The sequence below is a fragment of the Cavia porcellus genome, unplaced genomic scaffold (genome assembly GCF_034190915.1).
Source record: "Cavia porcellus strain 051 isolate PalLab524CR breed Dunkin Hartley unplaced genomic scaffold, mCavPor4.1 scaffold_11, whole genome shotgun sequence".
Taxonomy (NCBI): Eukaryota; Metazoa; Chordata; class Mammalia; order Rodentia; family Caviidae; genus Cavia; species Cavia porcellus.
The window spans coordinates 3,637,392-3,652,309 of NW_026947494.1; the positions used below are offsets into that span (position 1 = coordinate 3,637,392).

Here is a 14,918-nt window from a genome sequence, read left to right on the forward strand (position 1 = left end):
AGAAGGAAAGAGTTATCCAGTGTTCTCACATCTGAGCAGCACAGGCGTAAACAGGAGAATGGCAGTAGGGTTAGAGGACGGAGGCTCAACACATTCAGATTGTTTTGGCAAAACCCAGGAAATGGGCACTTAGCAAGAGGTGGGAGTGCCCGTAGGCAGCTAGATCTCTTAACCTGCCCGGTGGCCTCTCTGGACTGACCACCCACAACAAGGGGATGGACCCAGAAGTGTGTACCCCTGCCAGCGCTGGCATTTTATCAGGCTTAGCATTGTGGTCCATCTTCCAATACTGTGTGATTACATTTTGCTAATAATTATTGGTTGTGTGACTTGGTATTTATTAGGTGGGCTAAAGGGAATCATGACTGTCGTTTGCTTTTTTGTTTTTTTCCAATCCAGCGTTTAGCAGAGTGTTTGCTTCACTCCATTCTCTCAGAGCTCAAGACTCAGAAGGTGTCTGAGGACCACAGTTACATGCACGCGCTCTGCAGAGTGTACGTGGGTGTTTGTCGGCAGCTGGGAGACTTGGCAAGAGCCCGCTTGTTTTGCTACAGTCTCCTAAAGGAGGGTATGTGTAGACCAATTCTTGTATTGAGAATAATACCGTTGTATTTCTTATCTAGTAATCGGGGAATTGTTTGTGGGTTTACTGTTGTGTATGTTTGAAAATAGTTGTTATGTTTTGCGCATGTATTAGAGGACATAAATAGTGAGCCTGGCTTTGAGTAGCATAAATGTAAATGGCTAAGTAAGTTTACTCAGCACCTACCTTTCCGGTGGAACATAAATGCTGAGGTGTATCTCGTGACTATGCAGTTCATTCCCATGTTACTGGCAGCTGACAGGAAGTACAGGAAGGCCTTTAGGTGACAAGCCGGACTGCTGTGCTCTGCACTGGACAGGGCAGCTCTGGGCCAGCACTCACCAGCTCGTGAGCACAAGCGCTCAGGGAGGAACTGGAGTTAGGTGTGAGCGTTACTTGTGACCATCCTTTCCCTACTGTTGCTTCGGTCTCTACTAGGATCAAAGCAGGACTCTGTTGCCTCAGATCGTCATGCCCCTAAATCAGGAAGCGATATTCCCGTGCAACTTAATATGATGCCAGGTCTAAGTTGCCCACTTGTAGGTTTTTACTCTTCTAGTGGAAAGGAGAGCAACACTGTCCTTCCAGAGTGTACTACCCAGTGGAAGATAGAGACAGCAGACAGGAGTAACAACACAGTGAGGGACTCGCGCTGTGGGCTCAGATGGGAGAGCTTGGTGGAGCACATGTGTGCTGGAGCTGGTCCTGTGCAGGTCAGGGAAGCAGAAAGAAGCCCATCAGGGCAGACCGTGGTGAAAATGGGCTTGTTCCATGGCCTTCCCTGGCAGTTGCCACGAGTCAGGAGCTGCAGGGACTGAGGGCCACAGTGGCGTCGTGGAGACGGGCAGGCCTTGGTGTTAGTGGGCTGTGGGCTCTGCCAGTTGCTTTCCTGTGCTCCCTGCAGGCTCCCTCTCTCCCAGGTCCCACAGCTGCATCAGGGCTCATTCTCCTGCCCACACTCAGGAGCTGTGCGACCTGCTCTGGACCCGTTCTCCTTGCTCTGCATCCAGGGCCCATTGCACTCCTTACAGTGTCTTCTCTGGTGTGATTGTGGTCTCTCTCTCCCACTGGAGTGCACGTTGGGAGAGGGCGGGAGTTTATCTTGTCCCCAGCATGTCTCCACTCCAGAAGGACTCACGACTGACAACCAAGACCTGTATCTGTTATGAATTTATGTAGTCTGAGGAGTCCAGAATCTTTCCTTGTCAAAATAACTTCTGATTTTAGCAAGTCAAAGTAGGCACTGAGTATACACTTTGATTTCCCCATTCTTTTAAGACACCTGACAATGTTAAAATATAATAGAGAAAGTTACAATGATGCGCTTTTGTGACAAATAGGGCCAAAAGTTTTCATTGACTGGCATAGTCATGTATTAGAAGAAACATTTTAATAAGATTAACACGTGTATTTATTTATTTGGTACTGAGGATTGAATCCATGACCTTGCGCTTGCCAGGAGGGCATTTGTGCCACTGAGCTATATGCCCAGCCTTAGCACGTTTATTAAGTAATGCAGAAATTCCACTCAGGTACATCGCCCAACCCAAGTAGACGATTCCTTACATAGGCTGTTACGCACAGGTGTCCACAGCACCGTGGTTGATATTAGCCCATAGCTAAAACCAAATGTGCATCAGCAAGTGAGTGAGAAGGAAATCGTGATCTGTCAAGCAGGTGAAGGCTGTTGACCGGTACACTGGCAGGTCCAGTTAGCGTGCCAGCGCCCAAAGGCCGTGAGTGAGTCTCAGATTGGGGCGAGTGGGGAGGGCAGGCAGAGTGGAACGCGCCCTGCACCCATCATGGGTGGGTGCGTGCGTGACAGGAGCCCTGACCCAGGTGACAGTCGTCAGGCCCGGCTTCGAGGGAGGGGGGTGTAGGGTGATGGTGTGGGCTGTGGCAGTGGGGGGAGGATGGTTTCCTGGATTTACGTGTTCATGAAAATTCATCGATCTCTCTGCAGTGTAGGTGATTTTGTGAATAGGTAAGCCGGATTGTAGAAGAAAGTATTTACAAGATGAGTGAAGAATCCGTATATTAAAACCTCAGGTCCTCTATCCTGAAAGGCAAGTGAGTGCATAAACATGTCCAGGAAGGCATAACTCACCCAGAAGAATTTGGGGCTACAGAAACTTAGAGAAAGAATTTTGTCCACTTTTTATATGTCTGAGAGTTTTTTTCTTTTTTTTCATATAGTTGTGTGTTTTTACTGTTTAAAATTGAGCTAAATAAAGTGTGACAAAGGAGAGAAAAAGAAGAAAAGAACGTGAAATATTGGTGAGACCAGAGCCAGTGGGCACTCATGGCCAGCGTGTTCGGCTGCAGGAGGCCGTGTGAGGCACCAGGGAAAGGAGTTGTATTTGTTTAAGGTTTTTAAATCCGTTCACTTGGTCAGACTCAAATGTTTCTTGTATTGCTTTCTTTCTTGTAGATTTTCCAGAGTCTGAGAAACTGACTTTGTTTATCGCGAACATGTGGCATGATGTGTTTGCTTCCCCGTCAGTGATTAGCAAAGCCATGCAGCTGGTTGCCAGGCAGCGTGCCAGAGGGGAGGTTCTGAGCTGTCTGAAAGCCTTTCTCAGCTGGGAAAAGGTGAGCATGTTTCCATGTTTCTTCTCCTCTGTCCCTGTTTGTAGACCCCTAAATGCTATCACTTGGTTTTGTGTTTAGTTTGGCTTAGTTCAGAAGTGTTCAGAGATACTCGTCATCCTATTAGATCCTTTAAAGTATCATTCCCACCTAAGCTTATGCATTAAGTATTCATGAGCCATTATTCATGAGTATTCATGAAGAATTATAAACCATGGACCATATTAATTTCTGAGGGTATGTTTTATCTACTAATGATGACTAATGAAATGCATACCCATGAGTATGTGAATAAAGGGCTTGGAGTGGATCCATAAGTCATTTGATCTGCGGTAGATACTTTGGTGAAAAAGTGGATACCTGTATTTCTTCGTGGTAAGCCTTTTCTGAATCTAGTGTGCTGTGTTTTTCCTTTTGGTTGACAGAACTAGTGTTTGTTCTGAGTCGTTTGTTCTCATGTGGCAAATTCACTCTTTTGTCTTGGGTTGCTGACCTGTGAAAGCAGGCAGTGTGATCAGAGTGCATGGTGAATGTGTAAGTGTAGAGCTTGCCCTTCCCCTCAGAATGCTTCCCTTCCCTGCAGACACGCGTGCCTCATTGGCACGCTGCATCTTGCGGTGTTTCTGGAAGTCCCTTGCTGAGGGTCTCCAGGTGAGTTACTCCTACAGGGAAGGCTGCTGCGGGCGCCATCAGGGCAGAAGTGGCACACAGCCATCGCAGTGTGTCCTTGTCCACGCTAGTCCTCAGATACGGGACCACGCAGAGTTAGAGGGAAACATTCAGCCAGCTCTGGACAGCCAGGCAGCCTTGCCCGGCTCCGAAGGGGCTTCCGGGGCCGCTTCAGAAGGCGTCGAGAACCAGGAGAGAAGTCTGTCCAGAGTGAGGAGACATTTTGAGGGCAGTTAATGGCAACATGTCTTTAATTGTAGTAAATTTTAAAGTTGGGCTGGAGATTTAGCTCAGCGGCATAAGAGCCTGCCTTGTAAGCACATGGTCAAGAGTTCAAACCCTGGTCCAAAAGTAATAATAATAATTTTAAAAATGTACATATTCACATTTTTTAGTCCCACCTCATAGTATTTGGATTGATGTTCTTTTATTCATTATTTTTGTCTCATGAGGATCCAATTAATAAGCGGTAAAACTTACTCTACTTGAGGTTGATTTTCCATTTTTTTCCTTTTCTTTTGATGAGCATGTATTATTTTAATTTTTTTAAAAAAGTCTTTATCAGGGATAAACTAAGCATCACCACACCTGCCTGGCAAGTGCCGGGTCCTGAGTTTGATTCCCAGTACCAAATAAATAAAATTTTAAAATCCTCATGGTTTCTGTATGTAGTGGAATTTTGGGTAAATATTTGTTAGGCTTTTGTTTTGTTTATAGACAGAAAAGGAAAGACTGTCTGTTGGTCCAGAGTTAGGTGAATTTGAAAAAACAAGTCTGCGGTCACCTGTTCTGCAGCCTGTCGAGCCACACCCGAGTGCCTCTGGAGGGCGCTGCTCTGGATTCCCGCTGCTCCTTCAGAGGCCAGGAGCCTTTCTGGCCTGGGGTTCTGGGGGCTTCCTCAGTGAGGAGCACTCACCTCCCATGCATCAAGCCCTGGGTTTGATTCCCGCCATGGGCTGGGTCATAGTGGTACACACAGCCATACACGGCCCCTCAGAGGAGATAGCTCTTATCCAAAATAATTGCAACCAGCAAGCTTCAAATTTCAGTGTTTTTTGTTTTTAGAGATGCCTGTATAGACTTTCTGTGCTGAGCATCCCTAGACTGCAAAGCGCAGATTTCTCTGAATTGAAAACTTTGAGCGTCACATACTCAGGTTTCAGGGCTCCTTTCAGACTGGAGGTGTTCCAAATTGCCCTGCAGTGTGGGAAGGAACCCTCCCTGCCCCGGGCTTCTGCAGTGGAGTTGATGCCGTGTGCAAACAGCCTCTGCTTGTAGGAAACACTCCCTGACTTGACTTGCTAGCCACGTGTAAGCCTCTTTTAAAAGCTTTAAACTCATGAATCTTGTTCTCACTATAATCAGTTGTTATAGAAGTGTCTTCACTTTGACCAGTGATTAATCTTATATTGATTTTTATTTAAAAAGTTAACATCTAAATGATTGGTCTTATTTATAAACTTCAATAACTTACCTTTGGTTTTAAGGTAATCATGAACTTAAGATACGTACCACACAACACATCAAACTCGATCTTCAATCTAATTATCAAAATCTTTCTGAGAAGCAGTGTTTGAATGTAAAAATCTAATTGAGATTGGAACATAAGTTGTATTAAATATGTAGACATTGTTCGAATTCTCCTAAACATTTGTAATTAGTGTCATAATTCTAATGTGAAGTACTATAAATCATAATTATAACGTAAGCAGCAAATTCTCAGCACTTCTTCATAGCATAAATGAAATACATGTACAGTAATACCTTGGTTCACGAATGCTTCCGTCCGTGAACCCCACTTCAGGTTGACAAACACAGCCACTGTCATCTTCCCTGCTTGAACACAACTGAATGTGGCCGTCTTCCCCAGAATCGTGGAATGAATTAAGTTCGTGAACCAAGGTACCCCATACATTATCACGTGTTCACAGACACTGTAATATATATCCGTATGTATAATACAAAGAGTGAACAAGTAAGGATTGAATTCTCTTCATGTCTAAGTGTGTTTCTGCATCTTCTGAGTGTGCAAAGTTACTGACTTCCCTGAGGGGGCGAGTATTTGCCTTTTTGGTTGAGTTTGGCTTGTCAGTTATGTCTGGACTGTGATTTGTTTTTGGGTTATATGATAGCTTGAAAGCTTTGAGAACCTATCCGGTTACTTATGGGCAAGCTACAGATGAACATGTTGAGGCCTTCAAACAATAAAGCTGATTTCCGAGCTCAGGCCTTGTCCTGTATTGAGGATATAAGTCTCTTACATATGTTTTACTTTTACCCTGGAATTCACTCACAGTACTAGTGGAAACGAGAGCCAGCACAACCGCTTCGGATGTGGGTGATTCTTATAAAGCTAAGCATACTTTAGCCAAGGGTCCAGCAGTCCCACGCCTAGATGTTTATTAAGATAAGTTTACATGCCAAGACTCATATGTCAGTATTCCTAGAAACATTCAAAAGCAGGAAACTGCAAGATGCCTGATGCCTGTCAGCAGGCCAGGTGATTGTTCAGTAGTTACACGCCCCCATGGCAGTTTACCACAGCAGTGAGAAAGAGTACTTACAGCGTGCGGGCAGCGGATGGATGAGTACACACAAATGGGAGAGAAGCTGGGCGTAGTTGTCCAGGAAGGGCTGATTCAATTTTATGAATTTCTGGGAAGGACAGACAGATGTCCAGTGTCAGAAAGATTTATAGGATTTAATTTTTTTTTTTTTTTTTTTTTTTTTTTTTTTTGTCTTTTTCTTTTTTATCGGTACCGGGGATCGAACTCACAACTGCCTGCTTGTGAGGCAGGTGCTTATGCCGCTGAGCTAAATACCCAGCCCCTGGATTTAATTTTTTTATTAGTGTAACTATACTTGTCTGATTTGAGTTGATACAGATTTACCTTCCTGTGGGGATCACAGCTAAGCACTTTTGTACTGCAGTGAATTCAGCATCCTGCCTGTAGATTTTTACCTGTGCTAGCAACTGTCTTCTGTAATCATTTTACCATCAATAGTATGACTGGGGTAAACACAGCTTCTCACTCCAAATGTAACCACTTCAGAAAGTTATGTTGTAAGATTAAAGGCAACTCATCTGGTGCTAACTGTAATCTATCTCTCTCTCTCTCTCTCTCTCTCTCTCTCTCTCTCTTTCTCTCTCTCTCTCTCTTTCTTTCTCTCTCTCTCTCTTTCTTTTTTTCTTTTGGTACTGAGGATCGAACTCATGACCTCACCCGTGCCAGGCAGGTGCTGTGCTACTGAGCTATATCCCTGGTCCACTTACTATAATCTTTGAGATTACTTGTGTAAGATGTTCTAGACTTGAGACTCTGAATTGTGTTTTTTAATGTATTTATTGTTTCATTCTCTAGAATGCTCCTGTAGATGTTGGCATCATGGTTTCTAAGCTGCTTTTGACCATACAGTTATGTCCAAAAACAGAATTCCAGCCCAGTGAGAAATACGGGGAGGACCTGAGTGATAACACTTGGGAATGCATCTTTGCCATCGATCTGCTCTGCTCCCATCAGAAGTGGGTCTGGACACACGATAACATCATAAGGTTGGCTGTTTTGCTGACTCCCAGCTCAGCTATTGCATTGTAACTGTAAGCCTGTGGATGTGGAGGTGCAGATTCCCAGCCTTTCCTTTGCTTGAGTTTCTGTAGTGTTTCTTGTTACTTTCCGTTGTGCTCTGTTACTGTCGCTTCCCAGTGGAAATGGCTCGCAGGGAGGCTCCCTAGCATGTCCTCAGCATCAGCAAATCCATGTGGAATGGAATGTAGTCTTTATCTTAGAGTGCAAGTACCCTGAAAACCCACAGGCGCAGAAGCATTCAGAAGTACGGAATGATAGCTGCTCACCCAAGAGAGAGTTAGGCCTGGTGTTCCAGGCACACACTGTGTCCCTGTCCTTCTGGCCCTGCCCCTGCCACCTGCAAGAGACCGGAGCACACTGTCACACAGACACTGCTCACAGGCCTTCACTCTCCCGTTGAGCCCTAGCTGAGAGAGACTGGCATGAGGGAGTGTTCTGGAAGCATTCACCCATGTTCTCAGAACCCTGACGACTGCTTTCTGTGGGAACGACACTTGAGAGGACTGTCTGCAAAGGGTGCTCTTCCCCAGCACTGGATGTCTGCGTGGCACACCGCAGGCACTGAGCTGTAGTCCACCTGTAGAGTGGAGTTTAGCTGCATCGCTATAAATAGACCTTTATGTGCGGACACAGAAGAGCATTTCACAGTTACTGAGGAAGTGGCCAAGCCTGTGAGTGCCTGTGTGAAGAGGGGCAGCTTACGGACGCCTCCCACCCACCCCGTAGGAGTCCAGGAGGCAGGCCCTTCTGTCCCTCGCTGAGCAGGGCCAGAGCCAGCAGCTGCCAGCATGCTCCGCCCACAGTCCACCGTCCTCCCGCCAGTGTGAGAGGGAGGCTGTCAGGATGTCCCCTCTTCCCCCGGCTGGCACGCGCTACACTGTGCTGTTTGCATACCTACAGGGAGGCCGTGCTGGAAGAGGCCGAGATGACAAGTGGGAGTTTCCTGGGTCGGCTCATGGGAAGCAGCTTGTGTTTCACTTTTGTGTGCTTCTCTCTTTTCTAGAGTTCCTTACAAACACCAAGCAAGATCGCAGGGCCCTTTGTCAGAAAGAGCGCGGAGGGCGGAGCTGGCGCTGCTTCCCGCTCTTTAACCCCGGAGCGTGCTTTGATTTGTGATGTCCGCCTCCCTCCGGCTCAGCTCTGGGTGCACCTGGCTTTGTTTGTCTGAGAACCTCCCTGTTTTCTGGAACTCAGGCTGCCTTCGCACCTGGGAAATCCAGAGTTTATCATTAGTGCTGGTGGCTGTAGGACACCGTAAAAAGTGTTAGAACAAAATCAAGATTCAAGCCTGGCTGTAGCCCCTTTTAAGCCAGCGTGGGCACAGACATCCTGAGTGGGCAAGAAGGGAGCTTCCAGTGTTGTCTGTTCCCATGTAGGGGACACGGGCAGCTTCTCGGCGCGCCCTATGTTCAGTCACGGTCCAAGGGCTCGTCGGCTCGGTTGTTCGAGTACTGATGCCCACGGGCCTTCCATGTTTGCTTTACAGTAAGGAGCTGTGGCCCGTGATGGATAAGTGGATAAAGTACAGGAAAGGACACACGAACGTGGCGTACACTCCTGACGTCATCATCGCATCCATCCTGAGGCTGATTGGTGAGTTGCTTTGCTTCTGCTGTGATACTTGGCGGAGGAATCAGCTCTTCAGCTGGCGGAGCAGGTGCCGTGTGCGCCACCCTCCTCCCTCCTGCCCAGTCCTTGTGTACTAGATTGTGTCCACCCTCGTCAGAGATTAAGACCTGTCACTTCGGCACGTTGTACTCAGTACTGTGCACATCAGAGCATGTGAATTGCTAGGAATAGTCTCATTTGGTAATCAGGATATCTTTCCAGATGTTCATACTCCCCAGTTAAAATCACCTTTCAGAAAAGCTTTGAATGAGCCGGAGGCGGTGGCACAAGCCTGTATAATCCCAGCACTCAGGAGGCTGAGGCAGGAGAATTGCTACAATTTTGAGGCCAACCTCAACTACCATAGCAAGACCCTGTCTCCAAAAAAAAGAAATAAAAAAGAGCTGGGGATGTATCTCATTGCAGAGGCCCTGGGTTCAATGCCTAGTACTCAAAAAAAAAAAAAAAAAACCTACAAAAATACTTTGGATGAGTCGTAGTTTCTCCTTATTCTCAGATCTAAGGAAGACCTCAGTGGTGTGTAGTAACGGGAGTAGTAATTTGTTTTTTGAGATGGGCACCCTGCTAGCTGGCCCAGGTGCAGGTAATAAGGTTACTTGTGGTGTGAACTCTTAAGCCTTATCAGTGAGCCTTCGTACTGTTTGATTGAAGTCCCCTAGTCCAGCGTGCATGGGAAGGGATCCGTTTGCCTACTGCGGAATTTTAGCCTACATTGTTAGTTGAAAATAGATGACTCAGAGGCATCTTCAGATGGCAGCAATCTGAGAGCAGCCCGATTCACCTCCCGTCTCCTCACAGATGAGACTGTCGTGATGGAAGGCTGTCAGGCTCGTGGCATCAGCCGGTGGAAGTTGTCCTGAACTCTGCCTTTGCTTAAAAGCTCAAGTGTTTGTTGGCTTTGCCTGCAGTGGTGACTTCCCTGAAGTCATGCTCACACGCTTCCCTGCCGAGATTGTGTCTGCACTGTGCAGATGCCCACGTGCTCACCCGCCTGCTTTTCCACACGCAGGCTGTGCACACGGGTGTGCGGGGAGGTTACGTGCCCATCTGAGCTGACTGGTGAGAGTCCCCGGTTGGGCACTCCTGGCTGCTTCTCCCCTGTGCTCGGGGGACGGGGCCTTTGAGCTGTGCACAGCGGGTTCTGAAGAACAGCCTCATCGTGAGACGCTGGTGACCTCCATGCAGATCTGCAGTCCCTGCTGGGGGGCCGGGGAGTGGATCTCACACTGGCACCCTGGGGCAGCACTTTCCGAGGAGCCCTGCCACGTTGTGTCAGGAGCATTTCCCACCTGACTGCCGAGAAAGCCTATCCAATTGTGTGTGAATGAGAGAAGAGACTGTTGAGTGTTTTGTTTCCTTCCGGAAGGCAAACTGCTTTTTAAGTCTTGATGTTTCACGTTGAACCTGCTTTCACCTCATAGGTGCCCATTTTAACTTGAGGATTTTAAGATTTAACATTACAAGAAGGAAAACAGAAACGTAAAATTTTTATGAAAAGTTAATCAATATTTCGCCAAAGTCCATGTGCACTTTGTTTTGTTTCCTCTAGGTCGCCTGGGCCAGTTGGGTTTAAAGGAAGGATTTCCAACTACTGTGAAAAATATCAGTTCGGTTATTGGTATGTTCATACAGCACGCTCAGGATGAAGGTAAACTTGCTTATGAAATGGCTTTCGCTGACTGTTTATGTCAACATAGTTCTGCGGGGCTCGGTTCTGTGCTTGTCTCCCTATCTGTACACAGGGGACATCGCCTGTGTGCGTGGGCGTGTGTGTGTGTGTGTGTGTGCGCGCGCGCGCGCATGTGTAGTCTGGCTGTTTTGAGTGGCCTGCTTACTCACCTACGCAGCGCTGGTGGGCAGTGCCTCCCTGAGGAGGAGAGGACTTTCTCCTGCCATGAGCCACTTTCTCTGTGCTGTTGGCTTAGCCTGACCCCATGGGGCCTTCTGCTGGAGCTGTGTCCTGCCTGTCCCAGCTCATAGGAAGTAACACTGCCTGGCGGGACACACAGCACTCCTGTGTGTGTATGTTGGGGTGCAATGGGGAGCCTGGAAGGGAGCCTTAGGAGCAGATCTGTGTGGTGGGGTTTCGTTCACCGTGTGCGTCCTGCACAGTGTCTGATCCTGTGTCTTTCTTTCTTGTGTGAAAGCTTAGCTCGGAGTACTGCTTAGTGATGAATCCAGTTTCTATTTTGAGTATTTGCAGGCAGGAATAACATGGTTAATAGCTCCTGATGAGAATCCCTGCACGGCACCCAAGAGGATCTTGACTTTGTGGGCCTCTGCCTTCAGCTTGCAGGGAGAGGCTTGCTGTTCTGAGCTCACCGAGAGCAATTAGAAGCTGCTTTCCTCCCTCTGGGATCCCTTCTGGGCTTCAGAGTCACTGCCCATGCTCCTCTGCGGAAACAGTGTCTTCCCCAGTCTGGGCCCACGTGTCCAGATGTGAGAGGGCCAGCACGAGCAGGCTCACTGTGCTGCGGGTCCAGCAGGACCCTGTGTGAAGGGGAGGAGCCTCACCAGGGCAGTTGTGGGCTAGGGAGCACAGGCTACTACTCGCCTGCACTGAGGCCAGGGGAAGGTGGTCACCAGGTGCAGTGTAGGGAAGGGCTCTCCCGGCCCCGTCGGTCGAGGTCTGCTTCACTCCGGACAGAGCTCTGTGCTTATTGCCAGGTTTGGGTTTCCTGCCCCTGCAGTCTGCTTACTGCTGAGAATAAGAGCTTCTCCCCAGTGGTGTTCCTCCTGTGCCCGCTCTCCGCATCGGCCTCTGCGCTCACAAGCTGTGGGAGCAGTTGGAGCACGTCCGTTGTGCTGATGTGCTCAGCACTAGCACGGGAACGGGGTTCTTGGCTCCTGTGGTTTCCTTTAAACACAAAGGGAGCTTCCCACCTTCAGCAGTCCACGCTCTGAAGTGCTCTAAAATTGGAACCTTTCTTAGCACTGACATGACCCCACAGAGTGGAAATTTTCATACCATGGAACTTTTCCATGGACAAAATGATTACAGATGCATAAAATCGCCTTTCGTTTACTGGGATAAGTGTGCACGCACCTTGTGTGTTTAGAGCTGAGTCGCATCCCCAGGATACCTCATGTGGATGCTAAGTATTCCAGAACCCAAAAGAAAGCTGAAACCTCGGGTCCCACACGTGGACAAGGGCCAGTCATCAGTGCCCTGTGGGGCAGTGCAGCACTCACAGAAAGCCAAAATGTGGCTGATAAGAAACTGAGTTTACCTACACCTCAGTTGAACAACTCCCAAATGAACTCCTGCTGACATAGAACCGTAACGATGCAGCATAACAGTTCTGCCGGAACCACACAGGGGTTGAGATGTCACTGTGTGGCACAGGATTGGGTGCTCCCTGTCGGGTTTCACTGGGGCCCTGTCCAGAGCTCATCTCCACCTCCTGCTCTCATTTTGCTGCTTATGGTGGTGTCGCGAGCTCTCAGACCTCAGTGTGGGCCCGACATAGGTCCAGGGCTGCCTGGGCAGAGGCCCTGTGGCCAGATCCTGCCCCCAGGAGCTGTGAGACCAGCAGTGTCCACTGTTTCTTTCTCACTGTGATGGGTCTCGAATGTATTGTTTTTATTGTGGAATTTTTCTTTTACATTTAATTTTTGTTTCTGACCAGAAATGTTCTCTGTGTAGTATATTGCTATAAATTATAACGTTAACCCTTTAAACAAAAGGTGTTTTCTCTTTGCAGATATCCCGTGGGGCATCCAGCTGGCGGCTGTGTATGCTCTGTGTGACTTGAGCCCCAGCAACCCAGAGGAGATCCTGAAGATCCTGGAGGCCTGGCGGAGAGAGACCTCCCACTGTGTTCCCTCTGCCATCGCCAGCTGCCTGGAGGAAGTTGGCGCCCTGAGGACGGGGGACCTCAGGTGAGCAGCTCTGCTGCAGCGTGACAAGTGCCTTGACACATCCCAACGCCAGTGGGCCAGCGGCTCCCAGACGAGGACAGGCGCGCGCACCAGTCCACGTGGTCCCTGCACTCCCTGCGCTCCCCGGGCCCAGAGAGGAGGAGCGGGCCGGTGTGCAGCTGCGCTGCTCCGAACCATTGCATTTCACTTCTGGCTGTTGTGATCATGTGACATGCAGATGTATTCTTGTGTCTTGGATGAAAACTTGAACTTAGCCCTTTTTTTGCTGCAGAAAGTGTCCTTTTAGTGGCTTTTTAAAACTAAGTGGCATTTTATAATGAACTTAACAATATGAGACCATGATTTGGTTCCTGAGCTATTTTTAGGTGAAATGCTCAAATGAGTGGCTAGGAAAAAATAAATTGGCTACAAAGAGAAATGGTGGAATCTTCCACTAAGTTGGAAGTGGGCTACAAAAATTTTCCTACAGATTAGTGCATAACCTACCAGGGTAAAACCCTGAGAGCCATTAGCAGAAACTCATTGAGTGCTTTTTCCTCATATCGCTAAAGTTCCTTAAAATATTTAACCATCATTCAGGAACGAAAGCCAGGCCGCAGACACTGCCTTGTGGACCTCTGGTCAGCATCACATCTCCGGGCCACTCGGGGAGGGAGCAGGCAGGCGAGGCTGTGTGCCGTGTACATAAGGACAGTACTATGATGTGTCTCACATTGGATGATATTCCACTTCGGAATTTTAGTATTTGTACATAGAAATGGGTTTAATAACTCACCGTGATTCTGATTTGTCTTATATTCATGATTTCTTAAACTCTTGTATGTGTTTTTATAATAAAAAATAAAAGTAAGCCATGCACACTGTTGTGTTGAGAAAAGCCTGACCCGTGGTGTGTTATTCTGTACCAAGGCAAAGAAATGCTGACCAGGGAGAGAGCTCTGCTTTCTGGTGACACCAGCATGGCTGGACTCCTCTTTAAACAGAGGCTTCCCATGACACCACCAGCAGGGATAGGTGGGAAAAGGTCCCTCGCTATTGGATTTGATGTTTAATCAGAATTACTGCCCCTTAGAAATGACATCTGACAGCCACTTAGCTGTTCTCTTGTGTAGTTCAAACTCAGGCATGCCTGAACGGCCCTCTGCTAGCATCCACCCCCACCGCACATGTCTAGGGACAGTAGCATCCCCCCAAAGCAATCACCCCTCATGCAGTGCCATGCAGAGGAGCAGGAGGACACTGCCTCCCCACTGTCCAAGAGGCCCCCTGAGGACTGAGCGCTGCAAGGACCTGGAGGAAGGCAGGGCAAGCCCTAGAACTCAAACTTGGGCAGGTGAAGGTGTCCCTGGGAGGAGCAGACCCAAGTGCCCAGTGTGTCCCTGAGATCTTGCAAGGCAGAAGCCTGCTGGCCCCGCAGGAGAGGATGGCTGAGCCCACCTCATTCCTGAAGAGTAGGACCCAGGACTCTGGGACATTTGAGCAGAGGGGGCCGTACGACTGTGTTTCACTGGGGTGTTGGCAGTGAGGGGTAATGCAGAGAGCCTGCTGGGACCTGCCCTGTGGTGCCTCCTGAACTGAGCTCTTGGGCATGGGGACAGGCAGGCGCATAGGTTTGGTGGTGCCAAGCTTGCCCTTGGCCACTGTCTTATTTTTCTGACTACTGAGACAAAATACCAAATGGCCAAAGTTAAGGAAGGAAAGGTTTAGCTAAACCTAAAGCTAAAGCTCAAGGTTCTTGGAGGCTTTAGTCCATAGTCAGCTGGCTCGGAGGGAGGGTGGCACAGGCAAAAGGCGAGTTCAAGGCAGCAGAAGAGAACAAAAGCAACATGAGCCAAAAGGAGAGGAGCAAGCCTCTCTTCCTCCTTTGTGTTACGTGTAGGCTACTTACCCTAGGATGGATATAACACTTACCCCAACCCCAGCACTAGACAGTGAGCCAATCACAAACTCTAGATTCAGCTGCCCCAGAAAAACCTGTC

At 48.3% G+C, this 14,918-nt stretch overlaps 1 protein-coding gene across 6 annotated transcripts in view; it reads left to right on the top strand.

Moving 5' to 3' along the window:
* The window catches only part of Ice1 (interactor of little elongation complex ELL subunit 1), a 53,935-nt gene extending 40,119 nt beyond the window's left edge, over nt 1–13,816 (top strand). For 5 of the 6 annotated variants that reach the window (XM_063257943.1, XM_063257944.1, XM_063257945.1 and 2 more), the window contains 6 exons: nt 400–568; nt 3,015–3,175; nt 7,204–7,394; nt 8,915–9,021; nt 10,607–10,705; nt 12,762–13,816. In XM_063257943.1, the coding sequence (XP_063114013.1) occupies nt 400–568; nt 3,015–3,175; nt 7,204–7,394; nt 8,915–9,021; nt 10,607–10,705; nt 12,762–12,943 (909 nt within the window). In that variant the 3' untranslated portion in view covers nt 12,944–13,816. Of the gene's footprint in view, nt 1–399; nt 569–3,014; nt 3,176–7,203; nt 7,395–8,914; nt 9,022–10,606; nt 10,706–12,761 lie in introns of those variants that run through there. The other variant, XR_010050387.1, reaches the window with a different exon arrangement.
* Nucleotides 13,817–14,918: the final 1,102 nt, after the last annotated feature.